The following is a 26,574-nucleotide window of genomic DNA, read 5'->3' on the forward strand; positions in this document are numbered from 1 at the left end:
GCGAATCAATGCCTGACGACTGGCAAAGAGGTATTATCTATCTCATACATAAAAAGGGAGATATCACACAGTGCAGCAATTATAGAGGTTGCTGAGTATATAAGATGAAAACTGTTCCACCATCTCTTCATCGACTTTAAAGCCGCCTATGATAGCATAGCCAGGGTAAAACTGTACACGGCCATTAGTGAATTCGGTATCCCGACGAAATTGATAAGACTGACTAGGCTGACCCTGACCAATGTGCGAGGCCAAGACCATTCGACATCAACAACGGTCTACGAAAAGGGGATGCCCTATTATGCGTCCTCTTTAACCTCGAGAAAGTTATCCATGATGCTGAGGTAAATGCAAGAGGTACGATCCTCTTTAAGTCCGCCCAACTACTGGTCTATGCTGACGATATCGGAGGAAGAACGACCCGAGGCGTATAAACTGCCTTCATCCAGATCGAGCAGGCGGCGCGAGATCTTGGGCTGCACATCAATGAAGGCAAGACAAAGTATATGGTGGCAATGTCAGCACCAAAAACCAACCAATCAACAACATCAAACCGCACTGGTCAATCGGGTAGAATAAAGATAGGAAACTACAACTTTGAGACCGTTGATAACTTCTTCTACCTAGGGTCGAAAATCGCGACCGATAACAGCTACGAATATGAAATCCGCGCACGGTTGTTTGCAGCCAAAAGAACCTATTTTAGCTTACAAAAACTGTTTCGCTCGAAACGTCTCACCATAGGGGCAAAGCTCTTACTGTACAAGACAAAGATCTTGCCAGTCCTCATGTATTCCTCGGAAACTTGGGTTCTTAGCAAGAGAAATTGCGAACTCTTGGCCGCGTTCGAGAGAAGAATCCTCCGAAGGATTTTTGGCCCCCTACATGAGGATGGACGATTCCGTAGCCTACATAACGACCAAATCTATGAGCGATACCATGACCGACAAGTTGTGGATAAAATCCGGCTCAATAGGTTACGGTGGGCCTCATACCCTGCTTGAAATGGAGCGAAGGCGTAGGTTAGGACGCCAGACAGCTTTTAGGGATATCGAACTGGTGGACCTCGGCGCAAAACCGGGATATCTGGAGTTCTTTATTAAGGCAGGCCTAGACCGGATACCGGTTGTTGCGCCGTTGATGATGATGAAGAAACCTACTCCGAGCACATGGTTTACGGGATGGCCACTATAGTTATGGTGTAGTGGCTCTTCTCTTCTTCATTACTTCAACTAGAAACTATTAAATCATTTTTATAATTTCACTTTTATTTCAAACAAATATAATATATTCCTTAATAAAGTATTAAGAAACATGTCTTTCTTAGTTTACAAATGTTTATAAATTGACATTTGTTTAGTGGTAATCTCTTTAAGATCAAATCGTTGATAAATTTAATATAAGTCGCAAGTCTCGTACCTAAGTTAATACTATAAAAATGCAAACGGAAAAAATGTATCTGTAGATCACATATCAATTTCGACGAAATAAAATTGAAATAATCAATATCAATAAATAGCTAAAAGTAATCGTTTAATTACAATGATAGAATAATACAACGAGAAAAAATGAGTCTTCTACTTAAGTGCTAATTGCAATAAGCCTAGAACTACATAACCTTCTCAGGCAATTTATGGTATTTCAGACTGAGCTGTACACTTTGCGAAAACATCTTTATAATGCCGTAATGACCATTTGAAAATACTTTCAGGAAACTTGGAATGTTCTTATTAACTAATTCCGTACAGAACTGCGAATGCTTCCGATGGGAGGGCTGCATTTCATCCCAAATCGATAACATATCACATTCGTCACTGAAAGTACGAATTGATTTATTGGACGATAATTTATCTTGTATCAACTATTCAGTTCTCTATGTTTAAAAATATATATCAAAGATAGATTTACTTACTCAGTCGAATTCGAACATTTATTCAATGACACTATTAAGTATTGAAGCTTAAGTTGCGAACATTGATTGTAGATATCGGAGGATTGTTGTCGACTAAATACCGAATAAATAGCATCTGTCCTTTCACTGAAAAAATCATCAAAATAAGTCAAACATAATTATTACACAAAATATAGGTGTTGTTACCTGATATCTTTCAATTCTAGAAAAGGATGATTCACTATGGGGCGTTGAGTTGCAAGGTGGACTGTACCAATGACTTCAACAGGACCTGGACGTGAGAAAAATTTGCCGTGAAGTTGCCACACTGAATGCAGCTAATATTCACTTACCCCCAAACACAGCATCCTTTTCTGTATTCAAATTTATCCACTCCAGCATTAGTTCCAAGTCATCATTGGCGGGAAGGTCAGGAAAATATTCCCTTTCAATGTTCTGTGGGTTTTCAAAATGTCGTTAGCATGCTCTCTTGCAAGCAAAAGTCAAACCTCACCTGTACGCCAGGATCAAATATGCTGGAGAGAAAAACAATTATGGAGACCGTCCAGAAAATGTTTGGTTGCTTTCTGTACCAAAACTTAGAACATAATGTTGGAGCTAGAATGCAACCCAGTGTAAAGCACAGAAAAAATAGTTTCTTCAGTGTGACTCCAATCCAGGAAAAGATTGCGAACTGCATGACACTGTACAGATAATAGTAGCTGAAATTTGCAAGGATACCACCATCGGTACATGAAGGCTTTGCTTGTGAGTTACTGCTTCCTGATTTCGTACTTTGCTCTGTTGCCGAAGGATCTTCGGCGGCATCTTCATTATTCTTATCATCAGGAATATCATCATCTTTCGTTTTTTGTGTTTCTAGTTTTGACTTATCTTTCCGCTGCTCATTTTTGCTAATTTGATTTTTAAGTTTCTTCACGTCATTGATGAAGTCGTCGTGTTCACTGCTTTTGTCTGATTTACACTTCATTTTTTCTATTTTATACTTTTCGTAGTCGTAATCACAGTTTTTCAAAATTTCTAAACAAACATTCAAATCTCGTTGAGTTTCTTCTTTCGACATCTCCTTCATTGATATATGATTTTCTTCTAGGAAATCTTCTAGGACATAATTTTTCGCACGTTCAATTTTTTCCTCCTTTGGAGTTGTGTCAAATTTTCTCCGTAACTTTCTAAGAAATTGTGCTAAAACTACGACACTGTACAAGCACAAAGGCTTCACTATAAGTGTCTTAATCAACTCCCAGCAATCATCAAACTGGACTTCGTTGAAACCTTCACTGCAGGCTAAAAGTGTTGTAGTGAAATTCGTTCTACGTTGTAACGTCCAATACAAAATCAAATCCCTATACGTCGTGTAGGGATTATCATCAGGATGCGTATACCCCGATTTCTCTAAAATATCCGTGATTGATCCTTGCATGCTAAAGGCCAAAATCAATCCCAGTGTTGAATACTTTACAGATGATGCAGGCGATCCTTGTTTCCTTCGATTGCGGAACATATTTTGAATACTAAAGCATAGAAGGGCCAGTGTTGGGCCATTTTGCCATGATAGGAAGAACTTTTTATTGCCATAGGTGAAGTGAAAAGCTAAAAGGTTTGCCATCAACTGCGAGGTTGCATAATCTACACAAAACAGGCTTTCGATACCCGATAAATTTTGAGGTATCAGCAGGATGAGAATTTGTGTAGCGTATATCACTGAAGAAAATTGCCAACAAAGAAGCGACACTGTTGTTATGAAAGTGAACTTCTTGATCTGCGGACGTTAATTCAGTTAATGGTTGTGAGAATCGATAAGGTATAAATAGCTTACCATGAATAGACGCATTGATCGCGGGTAGCTTGATGATGATGATCTAGCTGCTTTGTCAATGCAGAGGTTCAAATAGAACATCTGCCAAAGTATAAATGGGAACGCGAAATTTTCTCGTGCAACAGGTCTTTCGTAGATCTTGGACGCATATTTATGGAATATGATATATAAAACTACTGCGTAAATTCCACCAAAACTAGTTTCACTGTAAAGTTAGCAAAGCATATGAATAATATAAAATTCAACCACTAAAAGCGTTGTTTGGTAAATAATATCAATTCAAGAGATTAATGTAAATGAATCACTAAAATAAAAGTCATTAAGCGGTGCATAGAAAACAAATTGTCTTCCTTGATGACACTGGAAACCATAAACCATACAGCAAAACGATTGGTATTAGAAGGAGCAACTTCAAGGCACAGAAAGCACACAAACGAGTTATCTCATCTTGGAATACTTCATTGATATGGCTGCATCTTTCACAGAACACTTTGATTTCAAGTATTCCTATACCCATAAAAAAATAATATCTACTGAGATAAGTTTGATGGGAGTTGTGGTTGTATTGAGCAGGCAATCCTTACCTACTGTTTTGCGCAATTTGCCGCATAGAGTGCAAAGCTGGCCATACACGCTCCAGGAGACCTATCAGTTACGCTTGAATAGTCCCCAGAGCTCACCATGTGAGCAATGCTCTCACTACCTAGACGACCTGTTTGTCTAAAGTCGGCCAGGCGCGTCATCCCACTCATGTACCAATTTGTCTTGTCTTTGGACGAATTGTTTTTCAATCAATCATTGTCTGTAGAGTCGAAATTGACAGGCCAGCCTGACCCCACACACATTCTGAATACCGGTTGCTTGTGGACTGTTCGGAGCACGTATGGAAGGCTTAAGGACTGCAAAGAAAGGGAACATTTCAAAACAGCTGACATGCATGGCCGTTATCCAACGAGGAAGCGACACTGCCATGGGAGCGGTTCATAGACGAATTCATTTAAATCGATGGGGAAGCAACGGAGGTGGGGTGCATAAAGCATTGGAATAGATATTAGAAGCACTGAATCCAGTTCTTATAATGCCTTCTTGGGGATGGGAGGGGGGGATGTAGAGTTATTCTGAAGAGTAGAGGAAACTAGAACAAACCAGAAGGATGCGTACCAGGATATATTAAAGTCTTCTATGCCGATGGCTCCAAAACAGAGCTAGGTTGTGGAACAGGAGTCAGATAAAAATGATGATTTCTTTCATTATTCAACGGCGCAACAACCGGTATCCGGTCTAGGCCTGCGTTAATAATATCCCGGTTTTGTGATGAAATTCACCTATTTTGTATCTCTCAAAAGTTCTGGCGTCCTGGCCTACACTATCGCGCCATCTTATGCAGAGTCTGCCACGTGTTCTGTTTTCACCATAGATACTGCCTTATAGACTTTTCGAGCTGGATCATTATCACCCATGCGGATTAAGACACCCGGCCACCGCGACCTATTGAGCCGGATTTTATCTACAACCAGTAGTGGTATCGCTCGTAAATTTCGTCGTAATATAGGCTATAGAATCGCCCCCTACTCTCATGTAGGGGCCAACAATCCTCTGAAGAGATTTTTCTCTCGAACGTGGCCAAGAGTTCGCAACTTTTCCTGCTAAGAACCCAGATCTCCTAGGAATACATGAGGATTGACAAGATCATGGTTTTCGACTGTAAAAGCTTTAATCCTATGGTGAGACGTTTCGAGCAAAACAGTTTCTATAAGGTGAAATAGGCTTTGTTAGCAGCCAACAATCGTGCGCGGATTTCATAGTCGTAGCTATTATCGGTTGTGATTCTCGACGATAGGAGAAATTATCAATGGTTTCAAAGTTATAGTCCCCTATCTTTATTGTTCTCATTGGACCAGTGCCATTTGATGCTATTAATTCTTTAATTTTTGGTACTGACGCTGCATGATGTATTTCGTCTTGCCTTCATTAACGTGCAGAACAAGATCTCGCACCGCCTGCTCAATGTGGATGCAAGTAGACTGTACATCTCGGGTTATTCTTCTCACAAGGCCAGTAGTTGGATGGACTTGAGGATGACGCCAGGTGGAATTGCTTCAAATCGCAGCAGTGCTTATGGAAGTGGAAACTGAACAAATTATTCTGTTGAAGTCTTCTCGAAATATTCCCACCGTCTATCCGCCGCGATTCGTCGATCGGTAAGCAAAGTACCGGTTCTTGTCATTAACGCAAAAGAAGTGTTCAATATTTTTCGAGATCTTTGTAACCACTTGGGTAACAGCGATCACTTTCTTTGTTTCCCGGTTGGCATTCTTGTAAATTTGCCAATTGACCAGCGTTTTATCGTCGAAAAATTTGTGTTAGAGCCGTTTCTTTTCACATACCTTCTTTTGGACATCGTCATTCCAAATCTGTCTCGGTTAATGAATTGTTTACCAGGCTTGATAACCCGAGGGTTGCATCGATCGCTTTGTGGGTCGTATTTTTAACTTCGTTCCACGACTCTTCGATATTCGTAATGGTCGGTAATCGCGTCAATAAGATCATTTCTTTTTTTTCTCACAAAATGGCCACCATTTAATGCGATACGGACCAGTGCATCCCTCACACTGTTTTATCGTTGATTGATTGATACGACAGTAATCAATGGCTGACATTGACGAACGATGGTCTCATAGGGAACGGTATTGCAGTTAGTGTTTCTACTATAAAATGTGGAAAGATGAGACAATCGTTTGATAAACCACCACCGCCAATACAAGGTCGTGAGTGTCCGCAAAGTCGACTATACGCTCGTCACCCTCATTTCCTCCTCCAAACCCTTCTAGCAATTGCGATATACTATAGTTATTAGCAAGCAGAAAGATGCATTCTGGCAAATTCTGGCTCTTTCGCGGCATCAGGTCGACCTGTCCGTGAATTCTGCGATCAGCTGATATAATAGTGAGCTTAATCAGCCGGTCATCAAATTGCTCGACTTCTTTAATGGCATCACAAGAATCCTAAGCTCGCAATGCCAACACCATGTTGAGTATTTGGGTAACAAAAATAGAAATATTTATAACCATTTTTACCGCGTTCGCGCTCTTTGTCGGCGGTTTTGGCACCACATCATCGAGTTTCTTGTAGAGCGCAAACATCGGTGCGCCTTTCCCAGAGGGCTTTTACAAGTTCCTTTGTCTTTTCAGTGGGAGTGTCAATATTAAGCGTGCAGACACGTATTTATTTTGCTCGGACTAATTTACTTACGTCCTGCCGCCTTCCTTGCGTCCGTTAGGTTGAGGGTCAAGTACGGCTGACAACCCTATACGGAAAATCAAAATTACGGAGACCCGAAAGGAGCCTCGAACTGGATGGACTTTACAACGAAGGACCCGGCAACGGAAACGGACGAACGATTTGCGCATTTTCATGTGCGCTCCCTATATAGACCGAATCCAACAGCTAGCTGAGACTCTATCCCATATACCCTCTACGATTCAGTAGAGCGAACTCTTAAAGTTTATCCCAAGTATAAGATCAAAATCATACTTGGATATTTTAACAGTCAAGTAAGGACGGAGTCCGTATTTAGGCGATACGTCGACTCCTACAGTTTACATAACAAATGACAACGAACTGCGAATTATTCAGTTAGCAGTATCACGCGAGTTGTTGGAAGTCCCTGGTTTGCGTGGAAAGCAGTCCACAAAGAAACTACTTTCAACCAAATTAACCAGCCTTGATAAATGTCATAAAATATAGGGGGCCAATATAGATTTGGATCACTATCTCGTTGGCATAGTGCTAGAATCCCGTCAAACAATCAGGTGAGCGTGAATATTAAGGCCATCCGCAAAAATCCCTCCGTAGCATCTATAAGGGGGACATTAATGCCACAATAACCGCAGTCAATACAGGTATTTGAGAAGAAGCAGCGGCAAATGATCTTCACAACCACTTGAAATACATTATCATTGATACGACCACAAACATATTTGGCCTTAGCCGCAAAAAAGTCGGAACGACCGGTTCGACGATGTAGGTTAGCAATGAAACGGAAAGAATGCGGGCGCGAGCAGAGACCTATCACGAACTCCGTCAAGTGGAGAAGCCACACTACAGACAGAAAAAGGAAACCTGGGATAATCGACAAGTCTGTGAACTCGAGAAGTACAGGGAGCAATCTCACCAGGCGCGCAAGTTTTACCAACAAATCAGGAGCCATATACACGAATTAATAACTGACCGTTGGTAACGTGGGATTAGTTGTCCCACACCTAGAAAGGAAGTTATCACGTAGTGGAGGTATCACATTGCTGAGCACCATCTATACGATATTTTTCGCTATCTTGCTAGGTTGGATACCCCCACAACATCATCGGCTCATACTAAAGAGGCTTTACTCCAGGCAAATCAGCAACAGATCAGATTTTGTCTTTGCGGCAAACGATGGAAAAACTACTGGAATATGGCCATCAATGCACTATTTTTCATCGACTTCAAGGTAAAATTGCACACGGCGATGAGAGAATTCGGTATCCCGATCAAATTGATAAGACTGGCTAGGCTGACCCTGACCAATATGTGAGGTCAGATAAAAGCAGCAGGATGACTCTCGACACCATTCAACGTTAACAACGGCCTAAGACAGGGTAATACCCTATCATGCATCGCCTTTAACCTGGCCCTGGAGAAAGCCATTCACGAAGCGAGAGACACCATCCTCTTCAAGTCTACCCAACTACTGGCTTACGCTGACGATATTGACATTATGGGAAGAACAACCCGAGATGTACAGTCGATCTTCATCCAGATCGAGCGGGCAGCGTGAGATCTTGGGCTGCACATTAATGAAGGCAAGACGAAGTCCATGGTGGTAACGTAAGCACCAAAGAACAAAGAAGAGACAACATCAAATCACACTGGTCAAATAAAGACAGTAAAGGTAGAAAAACAACTTTGAGACCGTTGACAATTTCTCCTATCTAGGGTCAGCTACGATGATGAAATCCACGCGTGGATGTTGGCTAGCAATAGAGTCTATTTCAGCTTACAAAAACTGTTTCGCTCGAAACGTCTCACCAACTCTTTCACTGTACAAAAAAATGATCCTCGGTGACCGGGTTTTTAGTAAGCAAAGTTGCCAACTCTTGGCCACGTTTGAGAGAAGAATCGGCTGAAGAACTATTCGCCCCTACATGAGGATGAACGATTCTGTAGCCTACATAACGATGAAATTTATGAGCGGTGGACGAGACACATAATCCTTATGGGTGAGGATGATCCAACCGTTAAAGTCTATAATTGCTATATATATGTCTCAGGTGGATTGATGGCGTAGATTAGGACACCAGAGAGCTTTTAGGGACATCGAATTGATTGACCTCGGCGTAGACGATGATGATAATCCCTCCCAGAGAACGAGGGTGAATGTGCCTACAATGATTGTGGAATTCCGAACAGCCACTGGGAAGGGGCTGTACAGAAGATAGACAATTGCGAAAATGGGTGCTGGAGCCACATACTGATTCCATGTATTTATAAATGGGTCAAGCAAAGAGAGAATTGAATTACCACATTCCTTGCGGGGCACGTTGGTAATAGGAAGTGCTCATCTCGCTTCGTATTGAACGAATTTCCCGACTGTCTGAAGGCGCCACTAAAGTAGAAGAACCGGAGTACATTATATTCCATTGTTGGCGGTTAATGGAGTAGACTACGTAAAGTGGTGGTAGTTTCGATAACTGACCCCACATGGCGGCGCTACATGCATCTATGCAAAAAAGCCAAGTGATGTGAATTGCGATACATTTCTCCGATTCCGAACACTTTAAAAAAAAACACAACATATCCCCGCTTGGTTTCACTTATGTGTCGTGTCAACACCTGTTGAGCTTTCCGCAGTTATTGCTTATATACGCTAAAGAAGAAGTTTTATGTCATTAGATTGCAAATGTGATAACAAATATTTCTGGTGTTATCTTGCAGACAATATAATGACATAAAATGTCGTCATTTGCTGGCATTTATGTTTGCCCGTTGGGGAATTCATTCCATGCAGTGGAGGTGAACTCGGCTATGTTGCTAGTTTGACTAAGGTAGTAAACTCTAAATAGCAAGTCATCCAATATTTTAATTTAAATGGTTCAGCTATTGAATTTATGCCTCCACCATTGTCCAGGTGATGTACTGGAAAGCTATTTACCCTTTTCACCTAGTCAGAAACTTGAGAGAACAACAAGGAACAATCCAATGTTATTATTCGATGGTAGATCAAGTGTAGACCAGATTTGGAGGCGAAAGACTGAGCAAATATCTATATGTATGTTGTCGCAAACAAATTGTTCGGATGGAGGGATTTGAGGATATCCGAGGCTGGCAGTCTTCACCGACTATCTATAATTTAAAATTACCTCAAGAATGAGCTGTACATGTATATAATAAAGACCGTGAGGCCCCCGAAACACCAAACGAATTCCATGTAGAAATTAAATGGATCTCCAACACCGTCGCATGTCATAATTTGTTCGCCATCACTCCCGTCCATTGTCCAACAGCTAACGGTTGGAATGTGCAGTTGCTTGCTCAGATATCTGAACTGATGGTAAATGTATCTGTAAACAGAACAGATATCAAACGAAATGTTTGTTTATGAAATACTTGAAACCGTACCCGATGCATATCTCTGGTAGGATATGGAACTTCTGGACAGCATTTACACTGTTCGGGTATTCTATAGAAGTTAAATTGAGCAGCTTCTTGTAACCACTCTCGAAAGAGTAGTCCTCGGCGATGGTTTTATAGAACGAATAGTAAAGAGCGTCTTCATTTCGTAACAGTGCCTCGCGCCCCAACTTCGTCAAACGGCCATAGTTGGTTTTTGATTCAAAAACAGTCCTGACATGATGCACGTAAATGAAGAAAAAGCCAACACCTACAAGGATAACAGTATTGTAGTAATCAAAGTCCTGTTCGGATAAATTTCGAGATTCTCACCTAGGAACGCATGGGCCAGAATTAACACTGTATTGGATTTCCCTTTCATGTTACCGTCGGTGATCCTAACATAACTATACTTTCTGCTCGCAATTAGTCAATAGTTGGGTTGCAACGGTGATGTGATCAAAGACCTGCCGGCAAAAGTCCAAACCAGTTATGATGCTTTACCACCTCTTCGTTTCCCAGTGGCAGAAGCAGCTCGAGTCAAAACATTTCGGTGTCACCTTGACAGCATCCATTCACAATTGAAGCCGGACGGTTCGCTGATCAAGGCATCATTTAGTTGGTAATCATTTATTGGAGACTGACAGGGGACATCTGATTAGGATTAGCTAGGCTGACTCTCGGAACATTTCCCACCAAATGGATAAGGTGAGTCGCATATTTCAAATAAAACTGCGCTCGTAAAGGAATTCTCATATTTCAGAAAATTCAACACGTTTTGTCCTCAATTCTCATCGTGTTGTTCGCAGTGATACCGAGGTTTCACTGCTTCGAGAAGGAGTTGACCGTGCATGTAGATGCCGGCAAGGAAGTTTGTTTCTATCAAGCTGCAAAAGCTGGGGACGTGATTGACGTTGAATATCAAGTAATTGATGGCGGTCACGGTGATTTAGATATTAATTTCGAACTGGCTTCACCTGATGGGCGAGTGCTGTCCCGAGATCTTAAAAAATCTGATAACATCGTTCGCCATGATGTGACTCGGGATGGCGACCATAAAATCTGCTTCGACAATCAGTTCAGTTCGTTCAGCAGAAAGACGGTTTTCTTCGAAATAATCATTGAGAGCCAAAACGAGGAGGCGGACGACCAAGAGACCAATTGGAGAAAGCAATTAGGCGACCTAACGCCTGAAGAATTCTATGATATTCAAGTGAAAGACATTCAAGAGTATGTAGGTCGTATTCGCAACTATCTGACGAAATCCCGTCAGATGCAGGACTCGTTGCGATCTTTTGAGGCTCGCGACCGGAATATTGCTGAGGAGAACTACTTCAAGGTGAATGCTTGGTCAATGTTTCAAATTTGTGCCATGATTGCCGTTGGTGGCTTGCAAGTATTTATGGTGCGCAGCATCTTTGATACTGGATCGAAAATGTATTCGGTGTGGAAGAAATTGAATCTCTGATATTTATTCATGCCAGCCACAGTGACGAGCAGGTGATGAATGTTTCCTTTACGCTTGATATTCATTAGCCAAAGATATTCTTATTGCCAAAAAACGGACGAATCCGAAAATATGCCAGTTTTAGTGTTACGCATCTCATGCTCTCTTCATAAAATTAATTGTTTTCTGTAAAGCACACCCCCATCACTACTTTATCTACACAAGCAATAATTTGTTTATCTATCATTAAGGTTGTTTTATTTGTGTATGAATCCATGAATAAAAATTCGATATTAACGATAGTTTGGTTGTTGTTACAACTTACCTCTGAACGGTTTGAATTCGGTAGCCCTCTATTGAAAAGTTGGTATCGCAGAAGTCACTCTAAAGCTGGTAGGGGCATTTGCCAATCTGTAGAGCATAAAGTCCCTGATCATTGAATTACCACTAAGCACTTTCGAGATTCCATTTTTTACTAAAAAACTCTTCAGGTTTCTCTGTGGTTTTTGTGTACATCATTTGCTTATTGATGACTCTTCTCCCTGGTAGAGCCACACTTGGGTTTAGTAATAATGCTAGTTATTATCATAAACGGTGCAACAATCGGTATCCGGTCTAGGCCTGCCTAGTAATGTACTCCAGACACCCCCGTTTTGCGTCGAGGCTAAAAGCTGTTTGGCGGCCTGACCTACGCCATCGCTCCATATCAGGCAAGATTTACCACGTCTTCTTTTTCTACCATAGCTATTGCCCTAATTGCCTGGCTGAATCATCCTCAGTCATATGGACTAAATGACCCGTCCACCGCAACGTATTGAGCCGGATTCTATTCACAACCGGGCGGTCGTGATATCGCTCACAAATTTCGTCATTATGTAGGCTACGGAATCGTCCATTCCCATGTAGGAGGCCAGAAATTCTTCGGAAGATTTTTCTCTCGAACGCGACCAAGGGTTCGCATTTTTTGCGCCAAGAACCTAAGTCCCCGAGGAATACATAAAGACTGGCAAGATCATTGTCTTGTACGGTCAAACCTTTGACCCTGCGGTGAGGTGTTTCGAGCGGAAAAGTTTTTGTAAACTATTTCAGCTCTGTTGGTAGCCAGAAACCGTGCACGAATTTTATCGTCGTAGCTGTTATCGATTGTGACTTTCGACCTTAGATAGGAGAAATTATCAACGGTCTCAAAGTTGTAGTTTCCTCTCTTGATTGTCCTTTGGTGCTGACGTTGGCACCATGTACTTCGTCTTGCCTTCATTAATGTGCAGCCCAAGATCTCGCGTCACCTGCTCGATCAGGATGAGGGTAGATTGTACATCTCGTGTTGTTCTCCCCCTAATGTTAATAACGCTAGCATGGGCCACTAGTTGGGTGGACTTGAAGAGGATGGTGCCCCTTGTTTTAACATCTGCATCACGGATCACTTTTTCCAGGGCCAGGTTAAAGAGCACGCATGACAGGGCATTCCTTTGTTTTAAACCGTTGTCGTTCTCGAGAGTAATGGTGCTGCTTTTATTTGGCCTCGCACATTGGTCAGGGTCAGCCTAGTTTGTCTTATAACTTTCGTTGAGATCCCTTTTGGCAGTGTACAGTTTTACCCTGGCTATGTTATCATAGGTGGCCTTGAAGTCGATAAAAAAATGGTGCATCGATGGCCATATTCCAACAGTTTTTCCATCGTTTGCCGCAGAGAGAAAAACTGATCTGTTGCCGATTTGCCTGGAATAAAGCCTCTTTGGTTTGGGCCAATGATGTCCTGGACGTATGGGGCTATCCGGCCTCGTAAGGTAGCGAAGAATGCCTTATAGACGGTACTGAGGAACGTGATACTTCTATAATTGCTGTACTACGTAATATCGCCCTTTTTATGCATGAGACAGATAATGCTTCGTTGTATTGTTAGTAACGCTTCGAAAATATGGAGTACTTTCCCCTATACTGCAAGATGTGTGTGTATGAGGTGGGAGAGCGGCTTTGAGTACTAATACTCTAATAATATATTTTGTTTGGCAGCGGAATATTTTGGATTCGTTCATATATGCGGGATTTCCGTTAGTGGATATTATGTTACCGGCTGCAACCGGAGTACATCAGCACCAAAAATCTTATGTCTGATGCGCTCATAGGTGTGGAGTCCACTTCCTCATTACAGAATGGATACGTAGATAGCAAAATATGTCCAATCAGAACGCCCAAAATACTACTCTTTCTGCTTTTCGACACGATAAATTGTATTTTTGTGTGCCTTTGATAGGAAAAATTTCGCGTGTCTTACAGCATTTAAGCTCTGCCACTTGGTCTTATAGGAAGTATGTTCTCAACTTTTGATAGCAGCATTGATTTTTCTGAATGATTTTGGGGTGACCAAAAACTACTCAACACTCTCAAGTCAGCTTAACGATCACTAAAAATTGCGATGCGTCTGTTCTTCAATGGCTCATCAATCAATCAGGTTGAGGCTTGTAGGATCGAATTGAGTTCTGCCTGAAAGATCGTGGTATAATGTACCAATGAAAAACCCGCAATTCAACCACATGTATATACTGCCAGATGTTGAAGGCCTATGATATGTACGAATAAGCTTTTCCAATAAATTCACAAGTCCGATCCATTGAGTGTGGATACTATCTATTAGATATACTGTGATAGTGGCGTTTTCCTCCTCCTCTCATTTTTATTTTATTTTATTATGCATTCGAGTTTCCTTCACTTGTTCACTGACTTCTTGCTCCTGGTTTATTTTCGGTAAATGCTCGCATCTTTTCGCTGAGGAGAGCCGGTATTCTTATGGTCTCTCCAGACATTTTAACGAACGTGATGTTGAGCTGTGGTTCTTTGGAGTTGGACAGCCGCATTTCCCAAACTTTGATATGAGGCATACTTTAATCTTCTGCCAAAAGGTACGTGGCTACCCAAAGCAAGACATGCTAGAAAAATATTTTCTAAAATTGCAATTCCGATTTCTTTTGCAGCACTTTCGTGTCGAAGTAGGTTCTCCCCGTACACCAGATCAGCAGGGTTAGCGCAAAATCTTCGCGGGCGGCTGTACGGAGGTCAAGCAAAACAAAAGACAAGACCTGCGACCAGGGTGGATTTACTATACTATTTATTATTAAGGTGGAAAATCTGTGGTAGTTATTCCCTTGTGAGTTGGGTATGTAGAATTCCATCTAGATATTCCCTACTTGTCGTGAAACGTAAATAAAAGGGGATAGAAATTTATGTGCTAGCAATATGATGAAGGTCTGAGAAAAAGTCCCCCTTTCTCGCGGCGCTGTGCTACCATGTTCTAGCAACTCTGCTGTAAATTAAGCGCGAATCCGGCTCGGCATGACGGTCTCTCTGCGGAAGTGTCGCTTGGGACTCATGTTGTCTCTACTGAGCTAATTCTTCCACTCATCTATAAATGCTGGGAATCTGAGATCTTCTCCAATTAGTGGAAAAAGGGAATGACCGTCAAGATTCCGAAAAAGGATACTCGTCATGGGTGCGGGATCGTAAAGATTATAGCTGTCCTCGAACGCATTAGAGAATTTCTCGAAAGTTTCGTCGAGAAAGAGCAGGCTGTTTTCCGCTCTGTATATCATCTTGCTCCACCTGTTCTTCATGGGCTAATTGCTATTATCAGAGTGTCACGTGTTGCATGGATGCAAAATTTCTGGGGAATTTGAAGTTCAAGTGCAAAGTGGAGTTCGACAAGGTTGCATTCTGTCGCCCATATTGTTCCTTTTTGTTGTGGGTGACGTTATCCATGCTGCCTTGTTCAAAGGACTCGAATACGTTTATAACAGCTATTTGCTCTCTCATCGAGTTATGGACTTTGGTCAAATGACTTTGGATTCGGGAAAAGAGCTGAGGAGAGCCAAACTGAAGATAAACTGCAAAACAACATCAAGGCTCTCAGGCATCATCGCAATCTTCCTATCTGCATTAACACGCAGAACATCAAGGGTGTTGTTTTATCTCTCTTATCTTGGTAGCTTTGTTTTTATTGATGACAACATCAAGGTTGATGCCACTAAATGCATTAACAGCGCTAGATCTATCTCCGATGTTTTTTCTAAAATTTTTAAATGCATATACCTCAATACCACCGCCAATTACAATATTTTCTCTGTGCTGTTATATTGGAGTAGCAGTGATCGTCAAAAGCTCCATCGTAGTATTTTGGCATTTCGGCGAACTGACAACGATGATGCGGCGGCGTAGATGCGCTATGGTCCGTTCAGGGGATATTGGCCACCATATATTTTTTTATCTGAATCACCGAGCTTCCGAATTTTGTTTTATTTAAATATCCTCCTCAGTGGCTTCCTTCATCGACGTAATATTTCTATGAACCTCTTTGCTACGCCTTTTCATTTGCATAGCCTCTCAAGCAACGATCTAATTTCTCGATATGACTCATTTCCACTTAAATTGATAAAAAACGAGTGTTTTGCAGTAATATTTTTGTACCCATTATTATCAAAATCCCGCAAAACATATAATATAGCAATTCAATAGTATTAAATGACACATCGTGCGTTTGTTAAGTTGCTGCTATTTTAATTTTGTCTACCACTGTCAATCTCTCAATATTCTCAAAATTAAATTTGCGAAGCGGCTGTCCAGTTGCCCTCCTCTCTCGTACATATCTACCGATCTATTTACACATTCCCTATACCACCTCGAGCGGTTTGATTTGACAGTATGAACTTTTCTTGTGTATGTGTACCCATGTGACAAGTCATAAAGAGCTGTGCTTGCAATCATTACACTTTTCCGCACACCAGCGCAGACACGACACCAGTATTTGTAAACTAAAATGTGCAAAAATGTATCACGCGCATGCCATGGCATCAGGACGGCGCACTACTGCGATAATTTTCTTCCACCATACAAACTCAAGTGTTGAGTCGGGAGTCGCATCTCCTGTGTATATTCTTCTTGGGCCCACAAATTAAAATTTTTCACGTGGCCGTCGACAGTAGAAAAAATTGTGCTGCATTTGTGAATAAAGATTTGCGTTGGTGGACTGGTCAGATACCAGCGAACGAATGAATAAGAAAGAACCCCAGCGAGTGCATTATATGTGAATTTAAAAAAGGCGACATTTCTATCGCCGCTGCTACGACATAAAGTGTAATTTTTCCTTTTAACGACGCTAATAGGTCTCTCTAGAACTACGTGGTGTAGAAACACTGAAATAGTACATGCATTCATCAAGTTAAAAAATGAACGCGATGGCGCATACGGATACTGGTCTTGAGGAATGGTGGCTTGTTTGGTGTTTTATACGAGTATCAACCATTGGTAAATAGAGCAGAGGAATATTGAAGCTGTCCAAAAAATTGTTTAAATTTGACAATTATGGGATAAAAAGCCAATAAACATAATTTTCGATGAAATGTTAGTAGATGAAATGGAAGTTTGAATTTTATTAATGAAAAACTAAACATTTGTATTCATTAAATTCTTTTATTATCTATAAATGTATTTCTTTATAATCAACATATAAAAACAATCATCAAATCTCTAGACATACACCTCCTCCTATTTGCCTCCTGCCTTTTTCTTAACAATCGGCTGCGGATCTTCCTTATGTGAACTTCGCACAAAGCGTTTGATCTTCCTTCGCTTGCGCGTTCCAACATCGACACTAGGTGGTAGAATGTTTCGCCTTTGCATACTCTTGAATCGATCAATTAAAACGTTACTTTCTGTTTTTAAGTTTCTCAGATTTCCACTTAGATCTGTCACCATGTTCACAGGTATATCACTCTCTTGGAATTTGATTTTGGCTAAGCGACGTGGTTTGAATTTCTTTTCTTCAGCAGTTTGTTTTCGCCGCTTCACGATTTCTTGAGTTTTCTTTTCCTCGTCGGCAACCTCAGCTTTGAGAAATCTTAGCCTGTTGCAAGAATAAAACGGTCAATAAGAACCAGGAAATAAACATACTTTAATGCAGAAGAAATTCTTACCTATGAATATCAGTTATTTTCTTCTTCTCCAGTTTCAATTTCATGCGTTCCTGCAAAAGTTCTCGCTGTTCCCGTTGTTTTCTCCTTGCTTTTCTGTCTTTTTTCTTATTCTGAACTGGTGGGTTGATAGAAAGTCGGCCTTCTGCATCGGGATTTTCTGTTTCTTCATCACCACTATTGGCGACACCTTCAATATTGAGCCCAGAAGCAGCTTCTTTTAATTTTTCAAGATCACGTTCTGCTGGTGTCAACTTAGAGAACATATCGGTCGTAACCCGCTTCAAATGTTTCTCCTCTTTTATGATTTTGCCTTCACGTTCCAATACTTCATTGAGTAAGTCGCGATGATCTTTTAAACTGGGATTGTAACTCATGCCAGGATGGGGGAGTTCAAGTGCCCTGAAAGATTAATTGAGATATTATATCAATCGAAAAAAGAATCATTTGTTCTTTTTTTAAAAAAAGTGTTTATGAAGAAAAAATTGGTATATAATTCGTTAAACAGGAACTGATTGGGCTCAGGTGCTCATTCAAAGCTGAGCCGACTGATATCCGCAATCCAGCCACAATAACAAATCCCTATGCCGACAGTGAGATTTGAACTGCGACCTTCCGCTACGATAACCCAGCGCTCTAACCATTTGAGCCATTCGGACACGGTAAAACCAAGTGTCCTCCTAATTTTTCGGCACGCTTGTGAATAACTTCCATACTTTTTACAACCGAAAGTAAGCTGGTCCCCATTCCTGCGATTGTTGTCTTGAAGAAGATCCCGATTTTCTTGCAATATAGCTTTTCAGCGGACTTCAACAGACAAAATTTGAGCTTTAGATGAAGCCTTAAACCTTAAGTAATCTTTCATCCTCCTTAAATCATATACATTCCATTGTCGTGGATAGCCAAAAGACGGCTGTTTACGATATTGGGCTAATGGAAATCGCATTCCATTTTATGGCTCATCATGGAGGTCAGTGGAGACCAAGGTAGTTACAGTAGTACACGCGAAAGTGAACCTCGCATATAACAGGATCTGGGAAAATTTGGTAGAATTTTCGAAGGACAATAAAGAACCAAATGAGATAAGGCGGGAACCAAACGTGTTGTACAAAATCATTCGCTTAAAGTTCTATTCATACAATCTACAGCTAGCGTGCCAAGCACCTAACGTCTCAGACACAAAAGAATTATTCCGTACATTTACTATGAGAGTGTTCATACGATTTGACAGCAGGCATTCTGGATCCGCACAGCAGTACAGCGTTTTTTCTTTGGAGTCTAAATTAAGCAAAAGTGGTTTCAGGTGTAGAGTGCAATGTGAACTTTTGTTTAGTCTGTAATTTCGCGAAAATAGTAGTGTTGCGCCAAATTAATTCCTTTTTAGCTGTGAATGTATTATCAGCTTAGATAAATTAATGAATGACTACAATGTCATTAGAAAGAACGGTAGTTGTATTTATCGACTTCAAGTTCATTGTTATAATCGCATAAGGACTTGCTGCTCCCAGACAAAATATTCTACAAAGGTAGTAAGGAGGCAAAATATTGTAGCAGAACACCGTCTGGTTTTCACCCATGGGGCCCTGAACATTCGGACAGTGTAGTATAATCGACGGAATATTCTAGATTCACTTATTTGTCACAAGATTTCTGTTAGTGAATGTGATGTTACTCGTTTCGACTGGAGTAAATCAGCATTAAAAATCTGATTCTGTTGCGTAGGCGGGTTCATGTCGTCCTCCCTTTTTACAGGATGCATTATCAAAAATATACGATTGTATGGCTCTAACACAACCTGAGTGGTGAAAGGGTAGTATAGGTCCCAGAACGAAACGCGGATTGTTGGAGCATAAAACCTGGGAAACGGCTGCTGAACCAACAGCTCTACTACCAAACCCTACCTCCACCTCCACGTGGTAATCGCTGGGAGCTCTCTCTTGACGAAAAGCTGCAGACATGGTGGCAACGTTAGCACCAAAAACCAACCAACCAACAACATCAAACTGCGCTGGTCAAACGGGAAGAATAAAGATTGGAGACTACAACTTTGAGACCGTTGATAATTTCTCCTCTTTAGGGTCGAAAACCACAACAGATAACAGCTACGATTTTCAGCTTGCAAAAATTGTTCCGCTCGTTTCGTCTCACCATAGGATCAAAGCTCTTATTGTCTTGCCAGTCCTCATGTACCCGACCTCTTGGCCGGGTTCGAGAGAAGAATCCTCCGAAGAATTCTTGGCCACCTTACATGAGGGTGGACGATTCCGTAGCCTACATAACGATGAAATCTATGAGCGATACCATGACCGTCAGGTTTTGGATAAAATCTGGCTCAATAGGTTACGTCGGTGGGCGGGGATGAGGATGATCCAGCCCGAAAAGTTTATAAGGGCAATATCTATGGTAGAAAAAGAAGACGAGGCAGACCCTGCCTGAGATGGAACGATGGCGTAGGGCAGGACGTTAGGCAGCTTTTAGGGATATCGGATTGGTGGACCTCGGCGCAAAACTGGAATGTCTGGAGTTCCTTATTAAGGCAGGCTTAGACCGGATATAGGTTGTTGCGCCGTTAATGATAATGATGACTTATCCTAAAGGACAGCATTAGCCACGACAAGACCGGGGCTCGTGATAAATAAAATTATTCGATAGCTTCATACACTGAACGATGATTTGCAAGTCTTGCGACTCACATTCTGATCTGGCCTTTGACAAAGCGGAATGGCGCAATCGAGCAAGATGAGCTGACCCCGCTTCTGAAAGGGATAAAGACTAAAGAAGAAGCCACGCAGGAGGGTCATTCCGGAAAAACTAATTGTGTGCCCAGTAACCGTTATTTCCGGCTAGTGTTAATTTTATTCTTTCATTAGAAGAAACACGGCCGGTGGCGAGCGCTTCAAGAGGAGTGACGCTGTTCTAAGTGGAGCAACGTGCCCTGAATTGTTCCGTCACTTTAAGGACGGTGATTTCCATGTTGACGACCATCCGCCAAAGGAAAGCCAAAAACAATCTTGCTAAACGCAAGAGCTTGCTTCAGCATTAGGAGTTCCTGCCAAGTAATTTCCAAGCGATTGCATTCATTGGGAATGATTTGAAAAGCAATGAATTTAAGTTCCTCATGATTTGAAGCCTTGGGACGTTAATCGTCATTTTTTCGCCTGTGAACAACTGCTCCAGCGAAAAAAAAAGATAGGTTTTCATCATCGCAACATGACAGATGAAAAAAATGGATTCATTGCAGCAATCCAAAGAGAAGAAAGTCTACGTCGACAACCCGGCCAAATATTTTTGCTTTGAAGGTTATACTGTGTATTTGGTGGTAGCAGATCAGTCGAAACCCAACGAAACCATGACTGTGGTATAGTATCGACTTTGATCCGATTGAAACGAGCAACGCGAAAAAACGGCAACACTACGAGGAAAAGTGATTCCTCAGCATGACAACGTCGGCCTCACGTTGCCAAAGCGTCTAAAATTCATAAACGCTCAAATGGGAAGTCCTCCATCTCCCGCCAGAAAGCTGCGAAAAGTTATAACTAGCGATGGGATTTGGGGGCATAGCGTAGATACAGCGTAGATACACTTAACATCATCGACATCACGTTCTTTGGCACCTTTTCGCAAGGTGGCTGTTAGCCAGTATCTCCAGATATTTTAGCGAGAATGATGTTAACACGTTACAGATCGATAGCCCATTAATCGGATTTTTGTCGCCGATGCTTATAGACTTAGCTTATTAATCAGTTTCTTTTCACTGCTTGCGCACAGATAGCTTATTAATCGGTTGCCATGTCGATAAACAGTTTATTATATCAACAATAATTAGTTATTCAGCATGGAGGTCCTTATTCATTATTTAATTGCGTTAGCTGCGTTGCCTCACCTTCTCATACCGTTTTAAAAAACTTAGCGTCCGGACGTGCCTCTTATATACACACTGGGAGCTCTTGAAGTTTAATCAGCCTTCGACGAGGACATTTAGTTGCTTCTCCAAAACAGTTTTATAGATTTCAATTGAGCGTTTGTCGAGGAAAGGTTCAAGCTACCTTGATTCCGCGTACCTTACCGGTGTAGCGTCTCCGGTAGAGTAGGCACAACGAGGCAATTATGACGATTCTCATATTGCCATAAACCTGGTATTGTAAGATGATTGCTGCTAGGCCTGGGTTCGGAATTGTCTCAGCATGGTTGTTTCCAGTAATTTTAACATTAGGACACGGGCCTCCAGGGTATTTAACAAAACCCATACGTTCACAAAGCATCCCAAATGGCGTTTAGTCAGGGGGCGGTGCTAATTGTTGGTCGAGATCTTGGAATGGTATATTGAAATACACAATGCGCCGTTAATTTGATTGACAGTTGGTGCCTCAGGGATGGATTTTGAAGAAGTGAAATATCTAGGAGTTATTCTACACAAGAAGCTTCTTTGGAAGAAACATGTAGAGGCAAAGATAAAACGAGCTCTCACAGCTTATGGGCTGTTTAGGCGGACCTTTGCCTCGACATGGGGACTATGTGAGTGCCCCGACATCAGATTTCTGATGCTGATGTGCTACAATTCTCTTTTGACAAACCGTTGGTACAACAAATCTCCCGTTAAAGATAGGTACCATCTTATCCACATGTGCGACAGATGCTGGGTCAGAGAAACCAACTACCACCTCATTCTCTAAGCATCAGCTTATCAGAGACAAATACACTTGGGACAGCTGTCGCAGAGAGGACTTTCACAAATGGGACCAATAGTTACTTTTTTGGGTAGCAATCCCAATATAAATACCTCATCGCCACCCACATTGGGAGAAGATCTAATCGACCTGAATGAAAACAAGACCTAAAACCATCTGAGATAGCGATGGCTTGTCAAGGTAACTAACAACTTGAAAATCTCCCGACTCCACTCGGACAAGACCTATGACAGGATAAAATTTGCAAATCCGATCAAATGAAGCTAACCCGCAGAGATGACTGAGGAAAAACCGGTGCACTTACCTTGCTCTCGTGGTTTTCAGATCTGCTGTCGTTGGTCTCGCGACCAGTCGTGTCCCAGTATTATGCAAGTGATATACAGCCAAGTCTTTCTCAATCCATTGGTTCTTGAACTCTGGGTGATCATCCAGCTCGTCCTTCTCCTCCCAAAGATTATTGCGGAATATTTTTGCTTCCTTTAATTTCTTTTCTTTGCGAAGCTTCAAGCTGTACCTCTTGCTCTCGCGGAGTGCCTGTGTAATACGGTTGGAAGTTTTCCCTGCTAGTACTTGGCTGATCACATCTTTCCCACTTTTTCTAGGCTTCACATGGTTCCTGTTAAGCAAACAAATCTATCAAACTGAAGCTAACATTCGAACCTAATCCAATCATCTCACCTTTTGGCTATGGGATCTTGAACTTTAGAGGTATTTTCCAGGGCAAGCAAGGAACGAGGAGGTTTCTTAGCATTCTCTTTACGCCTCGCTTTCAAAGATAAAACTGAAATGGTTTTGTCTTCACCGCCAGCTGTGTCGATCGTAAACAGCTCGTCATCCTTTTTCTCATCGGCTTTGCTGTGGAGGTTTATAGGTTAGACATATTCGAGCAAACGTAAATAAAGTAAGTGCGTACCCAATGCGTTCCTCCAGACGCTGATCTTCGAGGAAATCTTCTACATCCTTAATATCTGTGAACTTGCGCCACGAAGCTTTATTTTTCTTCGAAACACGTTTCTTTTTAATTCCGGACATCGCGAAAAACTAACAAGTGCCCGGTCTGACAGTTGTGAATGACGTTAAACGCACGTGCACTTCTTCTTCTAGCATAACTAGTTTATACAAAGATTACACAAATTTGAGTCTTGTTGGTGGTGTAGAGGAACGTGTGCGTATTCTAGTGTTGCTAATAGTAAACATAACGGATAAAATACCAACTTATTTTTGTGAATAAGGTTTCAATCTTTTATCTGATGATTTTCTAAAGATTAAACTAGATAAATGGTTTGCTTTCAGTCTTCTTTAAACAAAAATGCAAGCAAACATGGTAATATTAAGTTGGGCATAGCCGGTCAACAAGGTTCCATCATTGTCCGTGGTTGGCTTCGTGTTTTAAATTCCGCCCAGACTTTCCGAAATGTTCGTATTTATCAGATTGTTTTATCCCAGTTAGTAATAGAAGTACCCCCTTCTCACGATTTGGTGTAAAGATTTTGATGCACGCAATCTACTCAAAAACGGCTAAATCTTTTGTCCCAAAGGTAGCAATAGTACGTGTTATGTTATATAACATACATTTTTGGTAAGTTACATAAAGGGGCCGCCCATAGTGCGAAGGGAGAGGGGCAGTATATATTCTTTTTTCTCAAAATATAGTTATGAACGCTTCCAAATTAAAGGCTTCACTATTTTTCAAAAGTAACTTCACTTTGTTCATACCATAAAAATCAGCAGTTCCTAATTTCACTATATTAGAATCACACTCCTGCTACCAAAAAATATGTTTGATTCCCATATGAAATAGAACTTCAAATTGCGCCCCTTTCCAATAAAATTAATACAGAAGCCGCTTGAAGAACTCTAGTTGAAAGATATGGATATTGTGCCCCTGGACTCAAGACTTCCAAGGTACCAGTAAAAAAGTCAATCATTTGGTTATGTCGTTTCGAGCGAACAAGTTTTTGTAAGCTGAAATAGGCTATCCTTCATCTTAGCTGTTGCAGGTTGTGTTTTTCATTAATGTGCAGCCCAAGATCTAATGCCGATTGCTTCTTGCTCGATTTCGATGAAAGCTGTTTGTACATCTCGGATTGTTCCTCCCATAATATCGATATGATCACCATAAACCAGTAGTTGGATGGACGTTAAGAGGATGATGCCCCGTGGTCCCGCACATTAGTCAGTTTTTCCACGATTGCCCCAGAAAGGAAATCTGATCTACTGCTGATTTGTTTGGAGTGAAGACAATTTCGTATGGGCCTATGACTGAACTAATTGGATTTCCTCGCCTCGCCAGTCCTTATTATATATAAACAGATATTGTCTCGCTACCCTTCATCAGGCATTGACTTGCTGCCCCAAACCTTGAATCACTTGAGGCAGTTGTTGTCGGAAATCAGATTTCCTTCCTTGTCTCAACAGGATTAACATTGAGATGTATATGACTTCATCCTGCTATCTTGCTGATAAAACTTCCGCACCGGGTCCACTGGCTCCCTGTTCTTCACAAGTTCACAGACCTGTTAGGCTGAAGCTTTCTCTTTCTCTCTGTCAAATCGCTTCTTCGTTCGACGGGGTCCGTGGTAAATCTTTGTCCATTCTCCGTGTTTTTTAAGATTGCCACATGGTCCGATATGCAACAAATTTTCGTTCTATTGCTAGCTTATAATTATCATCGAATCTGTCGTTCCGATTTTTTTGCTACTTGGGCTAAATATGTTTTCGACGGTACCAATGGTAATGCTCTTAAAGTGGTTTTGAAGATCATTTGTTGATGCTTCAGTTTCAGAATTTAGATAATGATTCGAGTCTATATAGCATCTCCTCTCCTCCTGTTACGCAAATTGCTCGTTTCGCCACATCATCACCATCACCAAATATTTTCATGTGGGGTATCAAATGAAAGGTATCGATTACTACTTTTGCAAGTCTTAGTTCTAACATTGAATGCACAAGGAGCGAAGGCGGGGCCGAAAAGCGGTAATTTTCGATGAATTTTTGAGAAACACCAGTTCCTATGCGTAAAATAAACAACGCGAAAGTCTGTATTTCAATAATGCCTACAATTCTTGCAATTACCCTTTCCCCATCTTCCCACACTCAGAGCCAGCCAAAAAATAATAATCCCATATACCACAAAATCTAAGATGATATCTCCGCTCACAGCCCTCCAATTCCCACAATTCATATCAGACCCTTCAACCCTGCAACTCCTCTTTCCTAATTAAATATCACATTAGCTAGTTCAACGATCAGCGAGTGCGGCCGTAAAAAAAGGCCAGTACAGATCGGAAAACATCGGCAAAAAATTTTTAATTTTACATTGCATTGGTTGGAAAGTTTTCAAAAAATACCTGGAAAAAATATGAATTTACAAAACATCAGAAAGGAAAAGGATTTTATCAGCTAAGTGAACCTAGAAGAAAAAATAAAAATTGGATGGAGAATATGATATAACCACGAACACGAATATAGTATAGCATTGTAATAACAATAAAGATTCCTCGTCTGAGACAAACTAACCATGCCATTAGAATGTTAGAAAATAGCTTCACCCAAGAGCTCGGGAATAGCGGATAAAACAAAACGAGTAAGGTCTAATTGTAGTGATTCGATGGTTTCGCGAAGATGTACGAAACACTTATGCCAGCAACTAAAGAAATGCTGTAAAGGATAAAGTCGCTTGGAGGTGGAAGCTAAGGGCCATTAGGGTTTGCCCTGTACTCCATCGCTCCATCCATAACACTAATGATAACTTCGGTTTTCAGATCTTCTGAATACGCGTCAACTTCTCTTTAGCCAAAAAGAAAGCTGGTAACGTCTTTTGTTGGAGTCTATCATTCAGAAAAGAGCACAAATAAGGGGAGAGCGTTTTGCATAGTATGATAGAAAGAATTTTAAGTAAATGATCAACAGATCAATTAACAAATTGTTTCAGTTCTAAAGAAATGATCCAAAAGTACCTGAAAATATATGTATATTTGTAAAGATAACTATTTTAATAGTCTAGCATGCATCTTAAAATTAAGAGGCAGTAGTAGAAACTGAGAGATAACTAAGAAACTAAACGCAGTAAACCCTGCCAGTCAGAAGAAACATCATCC

At 41.2% G+C, this 26,574-nt stretch overlaps 3 protein-coding genes across 3 annotated transcripts; 1 reads left to right on the top strand and 2 right to left on the bottom strand.

Annotated features, from left to right (window-relative positions):
* Nucleotides 1-1,247: 1,247 nt before the first annotated feature.
* On the bottom strand, nucleotides 1,248-10,901 carry LOC119657139 (C-mannosyltransferase dpy-19 homolog). The gene is made up of 9 exons (XM_038063911.1): nucleotides 10,713-10,901; nucleotides 10,389-10,650; nucleotides 10,130-10,330; nucleotides 3,732-3,936; nucleotides 2,406-3,674; nucleotides 2,245-2,347; nucleotides 2,099-2,183; nucleotides 1,913-2,038; nucleotides 1,248-1,814 (listed from the first exon to the last, which is right to left on the bottom strand). The coding sequence occupies exons 1-9, from the start codon at nucleotides 10,759-10,761 to the stop codon at nucleotides 1,610-1,612; spliced, it is 2,505 nt and encodes an 834-aa protein (XP_037919839.1). The 5' UTR covers nucleotides 10,762-10,901; the 3' UTR covers nucleotides 1,248-1,609.
* A 49-nt stretch (nucleotides 10,902-10,950) lies between these two features.
* Nucleotides 10,951-12,128, top strand: LOC119657140 (transmembrane emp24 domain-containing protein 5). The gene is made up of 2 exons (XM_038063912.1): nucleotides 10,951-11,087; nucleotides 11,143-12,128. The coding sequence occupies exons 1-2, from the start codon at nucleotides 11,079-11,081 to the stop codon at nucleotides 11,845-11,847; spliced, it is 714 nt and encodes a 237-aa protein (XP_037919840.1). The 5' UTR covers nucleotides 10,951-11,078; the 3' UTR covers nucleotides 11,848-12,128.
* A 5,001-nt stretch (nucleotides 12,129-17,129) lies between these two features.
* LOC119657038 (ribosome biogenesis protein NOP53) lies at nucleotides 17,130-23,550 on the bottom strand. Its single transcript, XM_038063792.1, has 5 exons — nucleotides 23,388-23,550; nucleotides 23,153-23,329; nucleotides 22,779-23,090; nucleotides 17,790-18,188; nucleotides 17,130-17,719 (listed from the first exon to the last, which is right to left on the bottom strand). The coding sequence occupies exons 1-5, from the start codon at nucleotides 23,504-23,506 to the stop codon at nucleotides 17,362-17,364; spliced, it is 1,365 nt and encodes a 454-aa protein (XP_037919720.1). The 5' UTR covers nucleotides 23,507-23,550; the 3' UTR covers nucleotides 17,130-17,361.
* Between the last annotated feature and the right edge of the window lie 3,024 nt (nucleotides 23,551-26,574).

Source organism: Hermetia illucens, chromosome 5 (genome assembly GCF_905115235.1).
Source record: "Hermetia illucens chromosome 5, iHerIll2.2.curated.20191125, whole genome shotgun sequence".
Taxonomy (NCBI): domain Eukaryota; kingdom Metazoa; phylum Arthropoda; class Insecta; order Diptera; family Stratiomyidae; genus Hermetia; species Hermetia illucens.